This window comes from Lissotriton vulgaris, chromosome 8 (genome assembly GCF_964263255.1).
Source record: "Lissotriton vulgaris chromosome 8, aLisVul1.2, whole genome shotgun sequence".
In the NCBI taxonomy this organism is placed as follows: domain Eukaryota; kingdom Metazoa; phylum Chordata; class Amphibia; order Caudata; family Salamandridae; genus Lissotriton; species Lissotriton vulgaris.
Genome location: NC_141696.1, coordinates 334,364,512 through 334,388,113, shown reverse-complemented (window position 1 = coordinate 334,388,113; position 23,602 = coordinate 334,364,512). Strand labels below are relative to the sequence as shown.

General features: G+C 43.4%; 1 protein-coding gene across 2 annotated transcripts in view; it reads left to right on the top strand.

Moving 5' to 3' along the window:
* Positions 1-23,602, top strand: part of ATG3 (autophagy related 3) — a 161,059-nt gene that overhangs the window by 7,561 nt on the left and 129,896 nt on the right. For both annotated transcript variants that reach the window (XM_086934097.1, XM_086934098.1), the window contains exons 3-5: positions 12,701-12,742; positions 14,909-14,958; positions 22,483-22,553. In XM_086934097.1, the coding sequence (XP_086790223.1) occupies positions 12,701-12,742; positions 14,909-14,958; positions 22,483-22,553 (163 nt within the window). The remainder of the gene's footprint in view (positions 1-12,700; positions 12,743-14,908; positions 14,959-22,482; positions 22,554-23,602) is intronic.

The window sequence follows — 23,602 nt, the reverse complement described above, 5'->3', positions numbered from 1 at the left end:
GCGTTATAAGGCACCACATGTGAATCCAGAAAACTATTCAGGTTGCAAAACTACTCCTACTGGTAAGTAACCATTTTGTTCCTTTACCACCTAGGTCCCTGCCAATCGTGTCTTACCTTCCGAGTTCTTGTTGAGACCATTACCGCTAGGATCCCTGCATCGGGCGAATACCTCCTGGGTCCCTGCTGATGGTACCCTTATCACTGTGGTCCCTGCAGGCGGTGCCCTTTAATGTCTTACAGTCCATCATGGTTTCAAGGGAGGGGAGTTGAACAAGAGCCTGCTTTAGAAATCAAACTAGCATTGGCAAAACCAATAGCATAGCCTTTTTAGAGCTGAGGCCTATTGGCTTAGTGTCGATTAAATCATCAGTTTATGCAGAGGTCAGTCATCGTACTGTTAAATACACTGTCTACAGACAACATGTAGGAGGCCACTCTGAATGTTGCGTGAGGAACAGCTTTAAGACTTACGAAATACTAAAATGCTGAAATGTGCTACATCAGGATACCACTTCCTCACATTAGGCTTCAGAAACAACTCTCAACCACTTCTCCAAAATTAGCAAGTGCTCTTTCCAACCCCATACTAAGAAATATTTCTCTACCGCTAGCTTGTTTAAAACCTTCATTGATAATTTTGTCTTCTCACTTTTTTGCTTCACCGAGGGAATGCTACCGTTACCCCACTCTTCTCAGTGACACCCAGTCTTCTCACATTCCCTACTCTTGATTTTGATGATCTGTTTCTGCCCTTGAAGTCCCCTTTGGTTATCTATTCTCTCATTCCCCAACTTACTCTGCTGATTACTCATACACTTCCTTATAGACTGCCCAGCCATACAGCACAAAATATGCCTCCTTCCTGCAATGTCCCTCCTTTGCTGCCCACACTCTTGTCTTCTTCCCTCTCTAGTGGCAAATGCGTAAAATGTAGCTCCCGTACCACAAACCTGGGGACATCAGTAGGCTTTGCAGAACTTATTGAAGAAAGGTTGTGGTGGTGGGGTTTAAGAAAGAGTGTGAACTCAGTGTTTGGTAACGTTACTGTAATGTGACCCCTTTTCCTCCAGTATAAGATCTGCAAATGTTTTACTTAAAATATATTGTATTGTAGTTTCTATATTCCCAATAGGTTCTGCGCATTGGAATAATATACACTATAGATTTGACATAGGACTGAGGTCAGTATGTCTCTATCGACTATATTAAACTTAATTGTGTGTGTGCCGGCTCACTCAGAGGTCACTAGATTCTTTCTCGAGTAAACAAGAAGGGATTAGTTTCTGGCAACCACAAAAACATGACAACTTTGTTTTCCCCTACGGACAATATCTTCAGAGTCGTTCAAATAATAGATAACTAATTCACTCAGTCAATCGTACATGCTTCGTTTCTACAGAATTTCATGGAAATAGAGAGATAGGCGTTTCAATAAAAGGGTTTATTGAACAGTCTTTCTCATGCAAGTGATATGAATTGCTACAATCGTTGGAATGCGAAGTATAATGCGTACAGCGCAAACAGTAATATAAAATAATACTGTAATAGCATTGTCTGTTGCTATGACATATATAAAAATACATGCATAAATAACACAGGCTAAAATACTGAACTGGTGCTTCTAAAATACGCCTACCCCAGTGTACCTAACCTAGGACTAGTACGAGGGAAGAAGTAGGTGCTGTTTTGAAGGCCACACAGGGTAGTGGTGGATATACTGGCACACTTCAACACTGAGGCTCAGCCGGGAGTTGCTGTATGTTGTGTATAACTGTCGCTTTTTTAAAAAAAGAACTTGGAAATTTTGCTCTTTTAATTATTTCACCCCTTTACCTGGTACATGATTGCAGTGTGCAGGCTGCTGTTCTTGAGCCAAAACGAGCGCTGCTAAGGGTGGAAATCGCCATTTTTCCTTAGCGCTATCCTCCTCGGTAGGAGTAGGACACGCCCACTACGAGGCCACTCCCCCTTCCACATCGCTACTTAAGGCGCTCTGATTGCTAGAGTGCTGATGACCACTTGCTCCTGAGGCTCAGCCGGGAGTTGCTGTATGTTGTGTATAACTGTCACTTTTTAAAAAAAAGAACTTGGAAATTTTGCTCTTTTAATTATTTCACCCCTTTACCTGGTACATGATTGCAGTGTGCAGGCTGCTGTTCTTGAGCTAAAACGAGCGCAGCTAAGGGTGGAAATCGCCGTTTTTCCTTAGCGCTATCCTCCTCGGTAGGAGTAGGACACGCCAACTACGAGGCCACGCCCCCTCTTCACCTCCAGCCTATAAAGATGTGCTTATTTAGGAAGCGCAGCGGACGAGCGCAGCGGGCGCTCCGATTGCGCGCCAAAGGCGCGCATAAGGCAAGCCCGTCTGCGCCCGTCCGCGGCCGGCTGGGACCCGGGGCCCGTCATTCTGCCCAAATTACGTCTTATGCCCCTAGGGACTTGATTGCATTACACTCCCTTTGGCCGTTGGAATCCACCAGCTACTTAAAACTACGCCACCTTGGCGTCTTCAACGCCCGTAGTGTTTTCCCAGAGCTTAGGGCCCTCCCATCCTCCTCCACCTCCTTGCACATTGTTCCCCTCCCTCCTGCCACAACACAGCCTGCTCAGTCATCGGCTAACATGGAACTCACTATTACATACCTTCACACCCGGTCGCTAGTCAGTCACCAACATGACATCTGCCATCTCCTGGATTCAGATCGTCCTGATATCCTACTCCTAACTGAGACTTGGCTGAACGAGGACTCCTCCCCTGATATCTTGGCAGCCATTCCTCCGGGGTATTACATCCTCCAAACCAACCGACCAGCTAGTAAACCCGGAGGCGGCGTGGCCGCTATCATCAAACTCTCCTTCAGATTCACTTCCCTCTCTTTATTTACCATCCCCCCGGCTGATTGTCTGGTTATCAGACTCGAATCCTCGGTGTCCCCTCTTACTTGCGTTTTGGTATACCGCCCCCCTCAACCCATGCCCAACTTCCCCTCCCTTTTCTGCGATCTACTATCTCAGCTCACAATTAATAACTCCAAACTCCTGGTTTTAGGAGATTTTAATTACTGGCCGTTTGACCCGCACGAAAGCCCTCACTCCTTGGCTTTCACTGATTTATTAAGTGGGCTCAATGGCCTCCAACATGTTCACACAGCCACTCATTTCAAAGGCCACACCTTAGATCAGGTGTGGACCTACAACCTCGAAATTAAATCACTCACGATCCTTCCCTGTCATTGGTCGGACCATTTCTTAATCTCCTTTCTTCTCTTGGTCCCCCCGCCGCCCCCCCGTAGCCAAGGCCCTAGCCTCCTGGTCCGCAAATGGAATAAAGCAGACCTCGACCTCTTTCTTTCCTCTCTAATATCTTCAGCCCCGTCCGGCCCAGGTTCTCTAGACTCCCAGGAAGCCGCACTCGCCAAATGGCTGGAGTCTGCCAGCGACAAGATCGCCCCTTTCAAGTTAATTAGAACTAAGCGCCCCCATGACGCACATCGCTGGTTCTCAGACAGCCTTAAAACCTTAAAGCTGGGACTTCGCCAAGCCGAGCGTCACTGGCGTAGAAACTACGATCCTTTAGAAAAATCTCACTTCCTAAAATTATCCGGAGAATACAAACAGGCAATTTCAGCCGCCAAAACTGCCTACTTCTCCACAAAAATTCTCAACTCCGCGCAAAAATCTAAGGATATTTTTGCTATTGTGGAGGAGCTCTCTCACCCGGACAGGGTAACCATCAAACCCCTCCCATCTCAGGTACTCTGCGACTCCCTTAACTGCTTTTTTGGTGACAAAATTAGCAAAATCAAAAACAGTATTTTCTCTGGTCCCCCGGCGCTGTCCCTCCTGGAGGTTGCCCCCTTTCTTAACCCCCTCTCCTTGACCCAGCTCCCCTCTATACCTGAAGAAGACTTCCTCTCCCTTCTAAACAAAGTTTCATCTGGTTCCCCCACTGACTGCTGCCCCCCGGCGATTCTCCGGGCCGCTTTTTTGGCCTGCCCTACCCCTCCATTAACTCTCTTGAACAATTCCCTCCTGCTCGGCATGGTCCCCAGTCAGTTCAAGAATGCCGGAGCGGTCCCCATATTAAAAAAATCCAATGCCGACCCTTCGGTATTGGGTAACTTTCGTCCCATCTCCCTTACCGTAGTAAGGTACTTGAGACACATGTGACCAGCGTCCTCAGCTCCTTCATTGAGGACTCCAACTTTCTAGACTCCCAGCAAGCCGGGTTTAGACCTGCCTATTCGACAGAGGTGGTTATCCTCTCTGTCATGGAGGAACTCCGTAGAGGCGCTGACTCCAACATCAGTCAAGCCCTGGTGCTCCTGGATCTGTCGGCGGCCTTTGACACGGTTGGCCACACTATCTTAGTCGACCGTGTCAAAGAGGCGGGTATCACTGGAACGGCCCTTAACTGGGTCCGCTCCTTCCTGGCGGACCGCCACCAATCAGTCCGTCTTTCCCAGTTTACGTCAGGCAGGACGAGGGTAACCTGTGGTGTCCCACAGGGTTCATCCCTGTCACCCCTTCTTTTTAACCTGTACCTTTCCCCCCTGATCCGCTCCCTCCGCGGCAGGAATGTCACTGCATTCAACTATGCAGACGACATTCAGCTCGTTTTCAATCTCGACTCCTCGAATGAAGCGGCCCAAGATTTCCAGTCCACCCTTTGCCACATCAGTAATTGGATGGGCGTTCATCATCTTAAACTTAATCCTGACAAGACGGAGCTCGTTCTTGTCGGAGGCCCATCCAATCCCCGGAACTCCACTTTTTGGCCCCTTTCCCTTGGTCCCCCCCCACCCCCTCTTCCTGCTGACAAAGTGAAAAGCCTGGGGGTTTACATCTCCCAGGACCTCTCAATAAAGCACCAGGTCAGTGCCACTGTGTCTTCCTGTTTTTTCCAGCTTAGGAAGATCCGGAAAATCGCCCACTTTCTGACTACTGAGGCCCTCACCCTAGCACTGTTGGCATTAGTCATCTCTCGGATTGACTATGCCAACGCCCTGTACGCTGGCATCCCACAATATCAAAATAATAGACTACAACTGATACAGAATCAGGCAGCTCGCCTGATTTATCACCAACCAAAACACCACCACGTCCGTCCCTTCCTCAAAGCCCTACACTGGCTTCCAGTCTCAGAGCGCTGTAAATTCAAACTGGGCTGCCTGACTCATAAATCTTTGGCCGGCATTGGTCCCTCCTTTATTTCCTCTCTCCTGCATCCTTATGCTCCCTCTAGGCTCCTCCGCTCTTCTCATCTTGCGCTCCTCCAGACTCCCCGTTTTAGACGCAAAAAACACGGAGGCCTCAGATTCTCCTTTCTGGCACCTTCATTCTGGAACTCCCTCCCGCTGGAACTGAGACTCTCTCCTTCCTACCTTCACTTTAGGTCTCTCCTAAAAACTCATCTCTTCCGTAGCATCTACAGATAAGCCTTCCCCCTCCCGCCTCTATCAAACAAGTGATCAGCGCCAAGAAACCGTCCGGTGAATGCCGCGCTTTATAAGTAATTTTTACATTACATTTTTACATTACACTTCAAAAAGGTATGGTCAGACACTGGTACAGTTTGATAACTTATCACATGTGTTTACTGAACACCATAGTCTAATGGTGCCAATCAGGGTAAGATACCCCACTACCCAGAGTATCGATAGACACAAGGCACAGAGTGACTTGTTCAATATATACAAGAGACGGAACCCCAGCACTCTTAACTATTCCGTGTACAATTTACATATACATTTCTAAAGCAATGAAAACACCATACTGATGAGAGAAACGTTCTGTCAAAGGAATTATATGGAAAACCGAATTAGATTATACAGTGATTTATTTCCTCTAAAACATATACATTTCGGATCCAGATTCTTAACATTCACAAAGGACAGATTCTATGATGAGCTTAGAATTCCAGTTCTTTGTCTTGTAGAATGAAAACAGCCAACTCTATGCAAGTCTAAAATCACACTCACAAAAAAACTTACACTAAAAACAAATTAAAGTCTACGTTGTAATTGTCATTGAGACGTGTTAATACTTCCCAATAAATAACCAACAAACAATCTTGTCCATGTGCATAATGTGTAGATGAGGAAACTTACATTAAAAAATATAGTGTTTTCGAATGCAAGTTCCCCTCATCTACGCATTATGCACATGGACAAACTTCAGTTTGTTGGTTATTTATTGGGAAGTATTAACACATCTCATTTATCTTTCTATATCACAGGGTCATACTATGGTATCTTAGCGATTTGGACTTCTAACTGTCGGATGACAACTACATCGTAGACTTTAATTTGTTTCTACTGCAAGTCATTTTGTGACAGTGTGATTTTAGACTTGCATAGCAGTATGAAACCACTTCTTAGTCTACAGTGAGGAGATATCCTTCATTTGAATATTAATTGTCTCTCTTTATCTCTTGTCACTTATGAATTTTCCAATAGTAACTTTCCGAAATGGTTAGAATTTGAGTTTTACTAGCAGTAATACCTAATGAAAGATAATATCAAGGAGATAATTATTTGACAGTTTTTCAAGTAAGTTTTGGTCTAAGGGGAATAGTCCTAAATCTTTGTCTGAAATATCCCAGGACTCTCTGACTGCAAATCCGTTTTAATTAATAGGTATTTGCGGCCTATCAAACATTAGGAAATCAAACCTCCATTCCTAGGATACAACAAGAGAAGAAAGGATCTGAAGCATTTATCATGAGTGAGCTTTTTTAGGTAAATACAATATCGCAGATCTACAACTATTGGTTCTCTTTCATGTGCATACTATAACAGGTACTAATCGAGTCTACACACTTTCTTATAATTAGAGTCCGTCTACATAAAGTTTCGAGTGAGGACAAAGGATTGTCCATATTTCAAGATATCGGAGCCAAAACAGGAAACGTTTCCCAGTCTCCTGTGTTATTACGATTCAAGGTTATTACGTTTTTATTCTTACTCTAGGACAGAGGTCTTCAAACTTTTTGATGCAGAGACCCCCTTGTAAAACCTTTTTAGGCGTAAGGACCCCTTCCGACAAAAGATTCTAGAAACTGGTACTCCTCATAATAAACAACTATCGACAACCATACATGCGCCTATTAGACCTCATCACATCCATCCATCCATCATTCATCCACCCACACTTCCACACATCCAACCATCCTTCATCCATCCACCCTTTCATCCTTCCATCCATCCATACATCCATCCTTTACCTATCCACCCGTCCATCCATCCATCATTCTTCCACCCACCTTTTCACACATCTATCCATCATTCATCCATGTAACCTTTTATCCATCCACCCATACATCCATCCACCCTTTCACCCTTCCATCCATACATCCATGGGGGGGGGGTCAGCCGGCTGTGAAAACATCTCACCATGAAGAGCAGACTCTCAGCCACATTTCTCCTGCACAGGCGCCAGGTATGAGGGCTCGTGGGACTTGAACCAATGATATGATTGTAATGTACTTCTGCTGTCCTTCTGCTGTTTACTGTGTATTTGTAAAGCGCTCTGATACCTACGGGTTAAACTAGCGCTATATAAAGCGTTAAAAGTAAATATAAACCCACAGCTAAGTCATTTGAACTCAAAGGGCTACAGCCTCTCTCTCCCCCCCCCCCCCCCCCCCCTCCCCCAGCTCCTGTATGTCAGCCTGGCTGAAACAGCTTGGACACACACAAAGGCACACCAGAGTACTATCACAGGTCTTTAAAAGACCTTTACTTGTTAACGAGGCTTTGATGTTTTTCACACCTCGGTGTGAATTAGGCGGCCTCCGCCTTGAGCGCCCTCGATCAGCCCGACGCCAGGAACTGCACTCTGGCAGAATCTGCGACCCCCTTCCCAGGACTCCACGACCCCCCCTGGGGGTCGCGCCCCACAGATTGAAGACCTCTGCTCTAGGATTCCCTCTAGGTGTATGGTATGTCCTCACGACTATGTTCATTGTTTTTTCACGTGGTTCTTTTTGGTCTTTTTGCTTTTTCTCACGTATGCCTATAACCTTGCTCACTTTGCCACTGGATTCAAGCAAGCCGGGCTGAAGACGGCTGGAATGCCAGAAACCGGTCCTCGGAAGCTTGTTTCCGGTCCAGGGAAGACATAGCTTGGCAGTTTGGGCTGGACTGTTCCCATGAGGCACAGGGTCCGACTGACTTGCATATAGCCATGTCTGAACTGGGGTGGCAAAGTGGGCTAAAGAACGGTGATGGATTAAACCCAGATCTTTTGACTGGGTGTGAGTGTTTGATTGATTTGGATGCTCCGTCCATCACCACCCCCTTTTGTACTGCTTATAACCTAGACATCCATTTTACAATGACATGTGTCAGGGAGATATCCCACGTTTTCAACAAACTCATTGAGCTGGGTGTTAACATGGCGTTCCAATATTTTGGAGCAGGCTGGCAGCAGGGATATAGGCCTAAAGTTGGCAAGATTTGTGATGTCAGCACCAGATTTTTTGAGCAAAGGGACAACCATGGCATGTTTCCATTCCTGTGCCACCCGAGATTCGGTAAGAGATGTTCAGTAGCCTCATTAGGAATCTCCGTGGTTCGAGGTCTAGTTGTTTTAGTATCTTCATAGGAACTGGAGCAAGCAAAAACAAGCACTGGCGTTGCCAATTGGTTTCGCGTTTGGAAAGTTGGAGCTATTGGTTTTGTAAATGACATTTTATATTTATATATCGTTATTGGCATTGTCAATAACAATATATAAATATAAAATATCATTTACAAAACCAATAGCTCCAACTTTCCAAACGCGAAACCAATTGGCAACGCCAGTGCTTGTTTTTTAAGTTAACTTTAGCATAATTATCCAAGTCAGTTGTACAGTTGCATACGTTGTGCTGTTTTAGTTTCTCTTGTTGCCATTGTGTGCAGAAGTTGTACATTCTGCACCATACCACAACTCTTGCCTTTATTGAAGCCGCATTATAGTTTGAGTCATTTTCATGTGATTTGGAACAATGTCATTTCTGGGCTGTCTTTACGCTTAGTTATATCTTAATCTTTGGAAATCATCAATGCTCTGTGCATTAAACTTGGTTTCTTGCTATTTTTCCATATTTCAGTCTTTTGCTGGAGCCTGGACTACAAGATGGAGGACAAAAGTGTAAAATTCCTATTCAACATATTGTTTAATTAAGGATTATTAACATATAATATGATTTATCTTTAGCAGCAAAAGGATTATTATGCTATCATACATAAAACTTCAATCTGCCAAGAATTTTTTTTATTTAATCCGAACTGAGTGAAAATAAACAGTATTTGTCACCCTTTTATGAATGGTTGGTGAACAAACTTGTTTTAACTTTTAACGGTTGCAATTGAAGGAATTTTTACTGCTCAATGAGTTTTTATTGAGTTTTAACAGAATTATAGTACATTTGAGATGTCACCTCCGTTCTCTTTTTTTATGAGACAATTTTATTTGTTTTTATGAAAATACAACATACATACAAAAGAAAATATAGAAAATTATACATCTTGCCCCAACTAACGCACCATTTTCATGTCCCTTTCTAAGACGCCTCAATTCCTAACAATGGAAACATCAAGCATCCCCTACTCTCCTCTCTCCCCCTGATTCTCCTTCTCCCCAGAATGAGTCCTCTGCTCCTGGGTAGGAAGCTTCATTGCCTCATGCTACGAGTTTCAGTTGGTCAGTGTCTGTCCTCTTCTCTTTCTGTGGTACTGCATTTGGTTTCAGTTTTATTTTTCCTGGACATAGACTTTAATTTACTCCTCTGGAGTGATGGATGTGTGGAATTTCGTGGTCAGGGACATGAGTGGAGTCCCATCTTGTGTTCCAGCCTGAAAAATAAGTATTCATTTAGTTTCTGATTGTGTCTTCAGCTATAATTGCTGTCTCTACCAAGTGAATATAAAAAAGGAAGGAGTAAACTCCATCTTTACACAACTCTGTGCAAGAAGAGAAACTCCACTGGGTGAAAGCCTCTACTCTATTGAAATGTAAGGCCCAATAAGTCTTGTTAAAGCAGGATTGTATTACCTTCGAAGATAAATTTGTCTCTTTTCCTTGCTGCTTGTATTATTTGTTCTTTCTGCTGAAAATAGTACATCCATGTCTGGATATTGGATTGTCTCGAGTTTTGCATAGAGGTCCGCACAGCTTGGTGGGTTCTGTCAAGCCTGATGTCTTCAATCTCTGACCTTTGCAGTAGGTTTCTGAAAAGCATTGACTGAAGTTCTCTAGACTCTCAACCTCCGTTTCCATCGGTACTCCCCAGCTTCGGATGTTGTTTCTCCTCGAGTGACTTACAAGTCTTCCACGTGGCTCTGCAGAGAGATATTTTCCTGCAAGTACATTCCTACTTAATGAATTCTTGCTCTTTCTCCATGTCATACTTTCCCCTCTAATGAGAAAACCCTTTCCCAAAGGCCATTCAGGTCTTTTTTTTTTAAACTCCCTTGAAACCCACATCAGTACAGTCGGTTCCCCGACTTCAGTACACTGCATGGGGTGGTGAAGTCATCTTGCAGACTCGAAAGAGGACCGCCATAAATTGTTTCATGACTGTTGTGTCTACACTTTGGGGTGCCACGGGTTGCAATCAAGTGGTGGGAGTATTGTCGGGCTTGCCATCCTTGTGAGCTGTAGTTTACTGAGTCATGGACTTTAGGATGAGATTTTTTACTGACTATCACTTCTTCACTCATTTCGATGCCATACTTGCATGGTTAAGTATCAGCTGAAAAGGGTCGGGTTCCAGTGCCCCTAACCCTAATCAAGCTGTTGTGACAAGAGGCACGCAACTGCATTGAGCTGGCACACACAAAGACCTAACCAAGGGGCCGATTAGGATTGCGGTGATTCCGCATCCTCCAGGCCGGCGGAAGCCACCACCAGCCCGGAGGATGCGGAATCACCGCTGCGGCCCTTCAAAACACCCTCCGCTAGATTAGGATGGCGGTGGGATCAGCGGTGGACAGCAGGCCCGTCCGCCGCTGGCTGACGGTGTCTGCAAGGCATGCCGTGTTGTGCATGCAAATGGAAGAAATGCATATTTAACCTTGCGGCGGGTGCTGCTTCAAGCAGCACCCGTCGCAATGTTAAATATACAGGATGTGACAGCCAGGGTGGCGGTCACATCCTAATTTGCACGGCGGGACCGCCGCTGCCCCTGCGGACAGTCCCTCCACCTCGGGGGTGGCGGACGGACACAGGTCCGTCCGCCATCCTAATGAGGCCCCAAGTCTGGTTATCCACTGTATTTCGAGCTGATACTATGTTTGCCCCGCTGCTTGGTTGTGCTACACTGCCCTTCTGAAATGGTTTCTTTCCGACAGAGGTCTGTCTCTGTAGCAGCTATTAGTTTCTGGGTGGGAGGGGGTGGGGATATATTATATTATAATGTATTAAATTATCCTTGTGCCAGTAGGGCACTGGAAGTCCAAATAGTGTCTAGTATGAGGGTTCCTGTGTTCCTCTTTCCTGGCTAAGCTTCACTCTTCCCAATAAAATTAAACTTTAATATTTTTTGTTTATTAAATACAATTTGTAGTAATTTGTTTGTTGAATTTATTTATTGTAATCTTTTATTCAGATTAGCAGGCAGTTCAGTTACCTGTTCAAAAACCTTTTCTCTGGTAATTTTTGATATCTCACAGGCGTACCCTTCCGTTACGGAACTCCATGTAATGATTGTAAGGAATTAATATAAAATTACATTTTTGGGGGCCTGTCTTTTTTTTTTTCATTTGTTTGATAGATATTGCTTGGGGGTGGTGGGGTTCCCGGACTAACAGTTTTGATTCATTTGGTGGTCTACAGAAGTCAAAATGTGCCGAAATACTGTTTTATATAATTAACAGGTTATAGCCTGATCCGTACATCATTCTTAGTTGTCTTGCTGGTCTGTTACTTCGATTCTAACTTATTGTTTTTATATGTTAAGATAAAGGTGGGACTACCATTCAGTACTCTAAAGGCAAAGGGATCAGCTTGATTGCCCATCTCCCAAAATAAGAGCCTGTTATCATTGTACAGTGGACGATGTCTAGTGCATTAAAACCCTTTTCCTCATTTCAGACATGAAGAGGAAATCCTGCCCCACACACACAGAATATACATTACACAATGTACTCAAAATAGAAATCTATTGGTTGCAAGAGAACGGTTTAACGCACAACGCCCACTGCAGTTCCTTCTTTTCTTATGTCTATATACTCATCTGACACTGGTAATGATACCAGGTAGTATATAGATTGACAAATGCATCCTTTCGTGCCTCTGGCCAGCAAAGGACAGAAATGACTGATTAAACAAAGTAGGGATCAACACATGAGGGCTACCGCCATCAGTTTATCTTTGTCTTCGTTACAAGTACCAGCTTTATTTTTCATAATGCATAACTGAATTTGATTTTTGTTTTCCGTTTCTGGACTTACCCTTTTGGGTTAAACCTCTGTTTTGATTTTCATCTCCCCTCGCTTCATAATTTCATTTTATGGGACTGCACATTGACTCAAGAGGTGAAAATGTGTTTTTTTTGTTTAGGGCATCCTTTCAAAGACTGCACACATAAACCACCAATTAATTCAAATGGCTATCAAAATTGAATATACACAGTAATTATACACACATTTAAATTGTCTATTAAAAATTAACATGTTTTATCATTGATCTTATTTTCTTTTCGTAATTAGGAGTCAAAGTTCAAAGAAACTGGAGTATTGACACCAGAAGAGGTGAGTAATAATATGGTTGTGACTTTTTAGGAATATCTCTAACCTTAATGAAAAAGAAAGTGTCTTTTTAGTGGAAAGAAGGGTAAATGTTATTTTCACCAGTTTCCATGTAGCTTTGCTCTTGACCCACTTCCACTCATTTAGCTTTCTGTAAAATCATCAAAATGTAGATTGATAATGATACCAAAGCGAAGTTAAATGTATGAGAGGTTTAAGTCAGTGTGTCATAACCCAGAAACGTATGAGTATTAAGCAGTATGAAATGTAATACTGGTTCTCAGCTAGGACTGTTTTGGTCCCTTTCCCAACTTCTCTGGGCCTGCTGGCTCATATAATACTTTTGAAAACCTTACAGTGAGGAGTTATGACCCGCTGCCAAGGGCTATAACAGCTGTTAAAGAACACACACCAGAGTTATAAGTCCGATGGTCTACCTTGAGGGAGAGGCCCTTTAGTAACCTTTAAAGCCCGAGGCAGAAGGGCTGCAACACTATTAAAACATTCAACCAAGATAGGGTAGAATGTTGAAAAATAAACAGTGGAACCAAAAGTTAAGCATTGGCATATTGGAGCAGAAGATCTGTGCTGGCCATTATTTGCAGTTTCATATTGCAGAACAACTTTGGCCACCACTGAAGTACTGTTGAGTGTGACTCTGCTGTGGTTCAGAGCATACATAATGGCACCAAAGAGCCAGCTTGAGTATATTGAGATTTGGCCTAGTGTGGAGGTTGGTGTTCCATTGTACATTCAGCCAATTTTTGTAGTGCGAGTCGAGATCTGTGTGCTAGCCAGGCAGTTAATTCTTGGGTTACCCTGATAATACTGACCTTGCTTCATGCTACTGTCTAAACACAATAAGGTGTATACTGTTAGATTATATATGTATGTGCTGATGGTTGGCAAAGGGCCCTTGTGAGTGCAATTGAGGTAGTCATCTTAAGCCAAGGAGAGCACCCTCAAACTTGCTTCTGTTCTCTGGTTGGTCCGTGCTTCACAGGTGAAGGAGGCCAGTATCTCTAGTGGTACATAGCCTCTGTGCTGTTAGATAAGCACATGGACGTTTAAAGACGCATTCTACACAATATTACTGTGTGTTGGTGTTGGTGTTGGGTAAGAAGTTGATAGTGCCATTCTAAAGCTTTGTAACGACATGTTTGCGTTATTGCAGTCTCCAATACATGTTTATGCAGTAGAGACTGGAATTACTCCAACATATAGCTACAAAAAGAAATCATTCCAACTATAGAATGGCACCTCCATTTTGTTACCCAACTCCAAACTATCGCTGGCTAATGTTTGCACATACGTCATTATTTGACCTGTCCTTTCCAGAAAAATTAGCAAACGCATTGCTAGAGATCTTATTATACTGTGCGCGTTCCAAAATCATTGTTTCTTTTCTCTTCTTCAACTTATATATATATATATATATATATATATATATATATATATATATATATATATATATATATCTATATATATATATATATATATATATATCCAAGTGTTTCTAGGTGCTTTATTTGCCACACTAAACAGATTTTGTATTAGGAGTGTTTTTTTCTCCAATTTGTCATGCCCCTTAACTGCTGCATCCATAATTTGTTATTTGCTTGCCTCCACAAACTATTTTCCCTGTGTCCTCATTTACTTCTTTCAATATAATTGAACTCTTACCATTCTGTGCCATTTTCCTATTGCCCTGCCTCGTTTGCCATCTCCTTTGAAAGAAAATAGACTTAACTCCATAGTTTTTGGTGAATTCTACAATCTAGGTTGGCAATCATTTGTTAAAGTAGCAATATTTTGTGCTGCATCTGTGATTGATTGTTCAAAGCAATTTGTGGTGGGCACTTGTTGAGGTGTACTTTGTGCCTGTGTGCAGGTTCCCTAGTCCTTACTGTAGGTACAGCAGATAATTCATTGACCCTTTAGTTACAAAACTCCATGTAAAGATTGTAAGCATTTATTATAAAATTCAACGTTTGGAGGCCTGTCTTAATATTTTCATTTGTTTGGCAGTCATCCCACAAACAAATAGCAATCAGAAATAGTATGACTTCTTTCTCTGGAAACAAAGTTATATCAAGGGACAGCAATAACACACACACATTATGAGTTGTTTGACACTAGTATTCATTCTGTTTTCTGCTTTCTCAACAGTTTTTGGCAGCTGGAGAACATTTGGTGCACCACTGCCCTACTTGGCAATGGTAAGTCAAGCAAACAAAATGGGAAGTAGATACATTAAGTGCCTTGCAGATGCAGTTCAAAAACATTAGTACTAATTGCACAATATGTCTCTAGTTTGTTTACAGCCTTCGTGTGTTTGTAGGTGTTGTCAGTGTGGAATGCAACTGGTAAATGTTGTGTAACTTGTTTCTAATAGTTTTAACTGGAGGCTTTGAAAATGAGGACACTGGTTACAGTGAAGGGTCTAAAAAGATTCAACAGCGTTATGGTGAAATGTCAGATGGGCAGTTAATAAAGGCCTACTTAGCAATGATTCCTGCACAATTTTTATATGGGGCAGAGGTACTTCTTTTAAGTGGGAAAACATGTTGGGATAAAGAAGAGGGTTATATCCTGAAAAGCTTGTTCTCGCTACCAAAGGCATCAATGGTACAAGCGGCAAGAATTGAGCTCGGACTTACCTCTTGGGCAGTAACCTCTAGCATGGCCCTGATACGCTTTTGGCAGCGACTAGGGGCAGGGGAGTTATAAAAGATCTCCCAGTGGTGTAGAGGAGAAATTGCCATTAGTGAACTGTCACGGGCAAAAGTAATAAGAGCCTCTTTGAAGAGAGAGTATGGAAGGCTGGGACTAAAGTTATGCCCGCAGCTAGGTCATGCAATAATAGGCCAAAAAGATCCTAAGGTCTCAAGGAGCCAACATTTCCCGAACAGGTGATCGAGAATATCTCTTGCGGAAAACATTGGTGGCCCACATGATACAGGTGTGGGAAACAGAAATTCAACAGTTTCCCTATTTAGATAGGTACCTAATTACCACCTAAGACGTGAGATACTAAAAGTGAGAATGGGAATAAACCCCTGTTACGGAAATAATAGGGTCAAAAACTGCATGATAAATAGCGATGGTAAATGTACTTGTATGTTAGGTACCCACTGTGATATTTTACATATTTTATTGGACTGTAGGTCGATTATATATTTACGGAAAGAGATTTTATGCCCGATATTTAAAAAATATAGAATTATTGATAGGATGCAAGCTGCCAATTTTCTAGTGGAACTGAAAGAGTTAGATGTAGCCTGCGCTGTGGGTAAATTTATGAGTAAAATTAGGGTGTTTCTCCAGGGCATAGAGTAACCGGTGCATCAGATTCTGAGTAAAATATTAGAGTGTTTTAAAGACTAATAGTAATGTATTTTAAAAGGATGGTGTTTATATGATTGCAACCACTTTGATATTAATATTTTTAAGAAGAATTCTGATCGACACTTTAAGGAGCTGGGTTATTTTTTATGCAAGGATTAGGAGCCTCTTTAGTTTTTTTAATAATATATTATGTTATGTGTTTTGATAAAGGATTATAATATGTAAAGAGTATACTTGTATGGTTGTAACAAACCAAATAAAGTTTTTATTGACTGACTGACTAGTTTTAAAACTAATAAGTATGCACACTACATTTGTGTTTAATACTTACAGTAATTTTAGCTGCGCATGCTGTGCTCTCCTTTTAAAAATAAATCAAATAAAACGTTGAGGGTATAAGGTGTTAGCCAAAAAAGATGAGGAGGTTTTTGGAGGTGGATAGCGCTTCTAGTCATTATAATGCACGGTCTGAATGCATACTGCGGTCTCAAACTGGATAACCCTTATCCCAATGGCCATATATCAAATGGGCCTTGATATGACGTGTAGTACCCAAGATTTATCAGTATAGGTAATTTATGCAGAATAGTTTCAGTTGCCGCTTGTCTGTTGTTGCCGGTGTGACTTCTCCAAATTATTTTGCCATAAATCGGTTATTGTCACACAATTAGGTTTATTTCAATGTTGATGCTTGAGAGTACAAGTTATATATAGTGATTTTTATGATTATGACTCACTGCGAAGATTTCAGCCTAGCAAACATGTTTTAATGCCAGGCTAGGACTTTTTCAAGACTAAGGGGGTTATTATAGCAGCAACAGGACCGCCCGCCTGCCATGCAGAGGTCCCACCACCTTAATTATGATGCGACTGCCACCGCGGCAGTCGCATCTGGCGATTTAAAATTGCGGCGGGTGCTGCTGGCTGCAGCACCCGCCACAATGTGAAATGGCCATGTTGTGCATTTCCCTGCGCAACGTGGTAGGCACTGCGCGGTGCCTGCCAACTTGTGCATGGAAATGAAGGGGGGGTCCCCCCCCCCCCCCCCCCCCCCCCCCCCCCCAAGTGCACAGCTGACCCCCTCCCAACTGCCTTTTTGCGGCGGGGAATCGGTCGCAAAAAAGGCGGAGAGGCTCATTGTAATCACTACGGCGGTGCCTGCAAGGCACCGCCGCAATGATTGCCTGGTTCCGGGTTCCGCCAGGCAGGAAGGCAGAAAAGGGCCGCCATGCGGGATCGCGGCGGTCAGTCTTTCCGACTGCCGCGAAACAATAATGATTCCCACCTCAATTATAATATGGCGGTGGGTAAATCACCTTTTGTTGGCCACCTGCCATCGTAATCCTTAATATGGTACTTTAAAATCAAAATGTGGTCTCGCAGGCACAGATACAGGTTGTTGCAAGTACTGCCGTGAGAGTGCAGCGGTCTGTATACTTCAAGCATGCTGTGTCTTGGAAATACTGGAAGAGACTGGCTGCAGGATGTGTTAAGACCTTGTGGCGTGGTTCTCTTGCATGCCTCAGACGAACACATTTTCAAACATGAAAACTCTAATGTGCCAAAGAAGGAAGTCCTATAGTTACACTATTGTATGGGATCGTTTTTAAATCTGTATGATTTGGTTAATTGTGTGCAGACCTGTTCTATTGTATCTATCTTGGTACATACCAAAAGTAAGTATGCGTTATCAGTTGTCCCCTGTTTCTTCAGCTGATTCTCCCCCATGCCCTTCTCCTGTCAGCATACCTTCCCCCATCTGTGCATCTTGTGAAATTTATGCTGATTATGGGAAGGTAGTGAAATCAAAGCTAAAGAAGACGACTAACATTATGCAGTGCCTCTAAAGTCCTTTGAGTTGGGAGTAATCTCCTCTGTAAAACTTCTGAAGATCAAGAAAATCAGCACAGCTCTCAGCAAGAATCTAGTCTCCAGAAGGTAAATGTAATTAATCAAGGGAAGGCAAATGATAAGGGATGCTAGTTCTTGTACTATAAAACTTTATTACAAGCCTTCTTGTCTGTGCTCCGGAGGCATCTGTGTTTCAGGACCGGGTTTGTCTTTTTGCTGCAGTAGGTTTTAGGCATACAAGTTATTTAGTAATAGTTTTCTGTGCAGCTATTGCAGGTAATAGTTCATACTGCTGCGTAGGAAAGCCAAAGCTTTATGTATGAATTTGGCATTTGTATAGCTTCCCAGATACCTTTTTATACTTGTACATACTGGCTTTTGATATTTGGTGTTTGAACTCGTGTCCAGTTTCATTGTAGGAATTTACATTTTTTCTCAAATTGCCTTTATTGAAATGTTCAGGGTTAAATTCAGACATTGACAGTAGTTCCAGTACAGAGCATCCTAGATACAATCATGAATGCTTGTGATATGCATCGTTTTTATTAGGTCGAGGTACTATCTGGCAGAACCGGAAGTAGAGAGATCTCATGTTCCTTAGAGGGGCTCTTTATCCCGCCTCTACTTTTGGCTCTCTCCCATTGGCTGGCTTCCTAAATGGAGGCCAGCCATTGGAGGAGAGAGCCGTCCCTCCAAATAGGCTGCGTCCTTTTCGGATTTTGAGGTGTGTTCGGTGTTCTTCTTTCCACTTTTTAGCCACGCCCACCGAACACGCCCCCAAATCCGGAAAAAAGACGGAGCTTGCCGGCCGCCATTTTGTTTTGTTCACAATGAAGGTGAGCCTCGCTGTCCTCTTGTGTTCACTTTGTTCTGTCTTTAGCCTCACCGTTGCTGTCTTTGACCACCTCTTTTTCTTTTCCTCTTCCCTTGCACGTTATTTGACCAGTCTCGTGTTTGGTTTGCCTTTGTGGCCGGCGGGGCACTATTTTACTTAACTCGTTGTATTCTATCACAAACTGCAAGGGCAGGTGTCGAATAAATGGGAATATAGGCTTGACCGTTGAGCGCTGGGGGCACTTTACTTTTCCGTTCGCGGCTGCCCACGCCGCTTTTTGCCGATTTTGAGTCCCCTGGCAGGTGCCCACCCTGCCAGGGACCTTGCGCTGTTTCTTGACTAGCGAGTGCCCACCTCGCTGTATAATCTAATGAAAGCCGGTGCTCACCGGGCATTGCCCCGCTCAGTTGTGCCTTCAATTGCCCCGTAATTCACTGAATCCTGAGAGCAGCGCAGCCCGGAGCCTGGAGATTCGCCCAAGGGGCCGTGCTGCAATTGGCTGCCCAGCCGGAAGCCAGGCAGCACGAGGGCGGGACTAGCGGACAACCGGAAGTCTAGGTGGCTTCCCCCCAGGGCTCCAAGGAGCAAGGAAGAAAGAGCCCCGGGGCTTACCGGCAGGAGAGCGCTGGGTCCGCCAGCAAAGCCCCACCCGCGGCACCAGAGGAGAAGCCAAGGGAGAAGAGAAGAGCCGCCGGGCAGAGGAGACGCGCTGCTCCCTCCGAGCCTCCGCAGAGCCCGGTGAATGTAGACTCGCAGGGGGCACTCCTTCAGAGAGTCTGAGAGGCTCGAGGGCAGAGTATAAGATGGAGCCCAGCGAGGCTCCAGTATCTTGGGGGCATTTTGTTGACTAAGAGCCCACGAGGCTCAAGAAGGCGCCACAGTTCTGTCAGAGCCCCGAGAGGCTCGAGGAGGCACCATTGGTTTTAAAAGCCCACCAGGGCAAAGGCGGCATTTTGTATGTAGAGCCCCGTGGCTCACCGCCTGCATTGCTTAATTAGAGTCCATAGAGGCTCTGGGGTGCCACAATTGTTCGTAGGACTTGTGTTGTATTGTCTAACTGAACTTGTTGTATTCTATATATAGGTGTCGAATAAATGGGAATATAGGCTTGACCGATGTAAAACCTGGCACTGGGTCCGGGGACATTTACAGCCGTGCTCCCTGCAGCTAAGTCTGTTTTGACTTAAATTACACTAGTAATTGTATGTTATTAAAACAGCTAGTTACGTCTCTAGCTAGTACTAATGGTCGAAGCGTTGTTTTTGAACGTACTGAAGCCATAAGCATCACATTTGCCATTTACGATGTAATGTGCCTGAAGGTGAGAGATATGTAATACAATCCCTTGACAGCTATGAAAAACATAGGGCCACAAACCGCTTCACAGCCTTGCCTCCGAGCTGTGAGCGACATGAATTCATGAATGCAATTGCACGACGCTGTGCTGCCTCAAGGCGCTGTGTGGTAGGAGAAGTGAAGGTTGTGAGTCACAAATGGATCAGAGATGCGGAGTTGTTTCCCTGCCCCCTCGCTGTGCTTGCTGCTCTGTGTGTGTATGTGGCTCTGTATGTGTGTCTGTGGGTGATACACTTTGTGTGTGTGTGACTCTGTGTGGGTGGGTCTGTATGTGTGTGTAGTTGGCTCTCTCTATCACTACCTCACTCTCTCTCTCTCCCTCACTCTCTCTCTCACTACCTCACTCTCTCTCTCACTAACTTACTCTCTCTCTCACTAACTCACTAACTCACTCTCTCTCACTACTTCACTATCTCTCTCACTACTTCACTATCTCTCTCACTACTTCACTATCTCTCTCACTACTTCACTCTCTCTCACTAACTCACTCTCTATCTCACAGCATCACAATCTCACTACCTCACTAAATAACTCTTTCAATACCACATTACATCACTATCTCTACATACATCACTCTCTCACTACATCACTCTCTAACACACTACCTCACAACTTTACTCTCTCTCTATCTCACTACCTCACTCTATCTATTTCTATCTCACTCTCACTACCTCACTATATCACGACTCACTCCCTCAAAAATTCACTACATCACTCTCTCACTAACTCACTCTCTATCTCACTACCTCACAACTTCACTCTCTCTCTAACTCACTACCTCTCTCTCTCTCACTACCTCACTCTCTCTTTCTATCTCACTAAGTCACTTTCACTCTCTTTCACTACCTCACTCTCTCTACCTCACTACCTCACAAACTCACTCACTGTTTCCATCTCACTACCTCAGAACATCCCTCTCCCTCACTACCTCACTCTTTCACTACCTCACTCTCTCTGTCTCTCACTACCTCGCTCTCTATCTACCTCTCTCACTACATAAGTCTCTCTACCTCACTACTCCACTCTATCTATCTCACTACCTCACTATCTCACAACTTCTCTCTCTCAAAACCTCACTACCTCACTCTCTCACTACCTCACTCTCTAGCTCACAACCTCACAACTTCACTCTCTCTCTCTAACTTACTACCTCAATCACTCTCTATCTCACTACCTCAATCACTCTCTATCTCACAACATCACAACATCACACTCTGCTTATATCTCACTACCTCACAACATCCCTCTCCCTCACTACCTCACTCTTTCACTACCTCACTCTCTCTATCTCACTACCTCACTCTCTATCTACCTCACTCGCTCTCACTACCTCACTCTCTCTCTATTTCAATACCTCACTCTCTCTCTGCTAATGCAATAGGTATCACATATGCAAAAAATAAGCTAATGTCAATAGAAATGACAATGCCATTTATTTAGGGATACAAAAAAGATAAAAAAATAATGAGCAATACCAATAGCTCTACCTATAATATTGCCGAGACCATTGCATTGTAAATGCTTGTCTAAAAAGGTGCACTGAATACCAAGATGTTATCTCAGAAAAGATTCACTGTCAATGTTACAATGAAGTGCATAAGTATCATTGCGCAGCATAATCTCCCACCCCAAACATCCCCCTAACAGTAAAACCAGAGTGGTGGAGATAAAGCAGTATGCATTATATCTAGAGGACAGAGTGTAATAATACTCGAGGAGGTTGTGTTGTAGGACAACCGTCGCGGCTGGGAATGCCTCCTAATTCCCTTAGCATAAAATCTGGAAGAGGTGGAGCGCTCGTGTATGAGTAGGACATGTAAAGAGCGGTAGGCCTGCTGAAGGAAACCGCACCGGTAGATCCCAGATGTATTTGAAGTTATAGTAGTTGTCTAAAAGAATATCATCCATCCTTTCTATAGTTATAGCCTGCCACATTTCGGTTAATTGCGTTTTTAAATGACAGCTTTCCATTGCTAAACACTTGTCTGAACCACCACCTCTAAAAATAACTTCTCCCAAGACAAACTGGTCCGATGATGACGGCTCAGAAACACACTGTATAAAAAAATTAAATTGTTCAAATGATAATTAAACGTCAATAGTTTAAGATCCTTCAGATTTGTGGGTTTTTAACCTAAACCTAAGTTTAATCATTTTTCTATAGAGTGTAAGTCACCAGGTACAGATCTGTGCAGCATGCCTGTTTGATCCCAACTCTCATGCCTTCATTAATAATATTCTCAATTGCATATGGTGATAGACATATGTGTCATTTTCTTTCGATAAGATGTTTTTGAAGTCTACTACTTTTCCGAATGTATTAATACTTTTCTTCCTTCATTTTTCATTTCAGGGCAGCAGGGGAAGAATTGAAGGTGAAACCATATCTTCCTAAAGACAAACAGTTTTTGATGACAAAAAATGGTAGGTCTGACTAAACTGGTATTTTAAATACTCCTCTTTATCCCTACCCTAATTTTGTACACAGAATACACTTGGCTGGCTGTGGTACAAGAGTGACAAACGACTTTACTATGCACTATTGCAAAGAGCCCTCAACAAGCTGATCTGGGAAACTTAACAATGACTTTATTTGTGTGAATTAATAAAAACCAATACAAAAAGACAATCAATGTAAAAGAATTAGTTAAAATAGAATGATATTTCTTCAATTCTTTAAAACCACCATTTTTTTTTTAATTTGTTTTTTAAAATGCAGTTAATATAGTTCCTTTTAATGCGACAGAACACATTTTCAGTGGGGCCCAGCCTGTGTGGGACCCTCCGCGAAATGGGTCCCGGGTTGTGGCAAGGTTGGCCTATCCATAGCAAAATTGGCCATTTGCTTCACTGTGTCCAGCAAAAATAACTGTTAAACAGCCTCATTTGCCGTCCCTGTCCCTAGTTAAAGAAGAATGGGCCTTAGGTAGTAACGGCGGGCTGGCTGCAGGGCAGGGCAACATAGCAAAATGTGGACTAGCGATTCCAGCTTGTAGTAGGAGAGGCGACACTCTCGCGGAGGGATACAGATATATTAGGGGGAGCAAGTTTAGTCTGGCTGCTAGTATCCTATGTAGGGCTTGCCTCCACACTGGCTGTGTGAGATGTGGTTTAAGGCCATGTGATGTATAAAGGGAGCTTTGGGTCTCATGAAAGCCTCTAGCTGACAGAGCTTCGATGTCCAGTATACGGGAGCATGATCTTACTTGCTTTTTTATTGATGTTTTAACTGTGGTGTACTTGATTATGTTAGGATCCAAATTCTCATTGGCTAAGTTGAGCAGTTCTTTGGATGAGACAAGGCCAGTATGCCATGGGTTTCCCGTTTGTTGGAAAATTTTGTTTATTACACTCTTCATTGAGTTTTCTGAGCCCACGGTTATTGCAGTTCTTCCAGGGATTGTCGAATGAGGTTAAATTCCAGCCGAATAAAAGTATTCCTAGTGCATGCTAGAAGACGAAATATTTTTTTA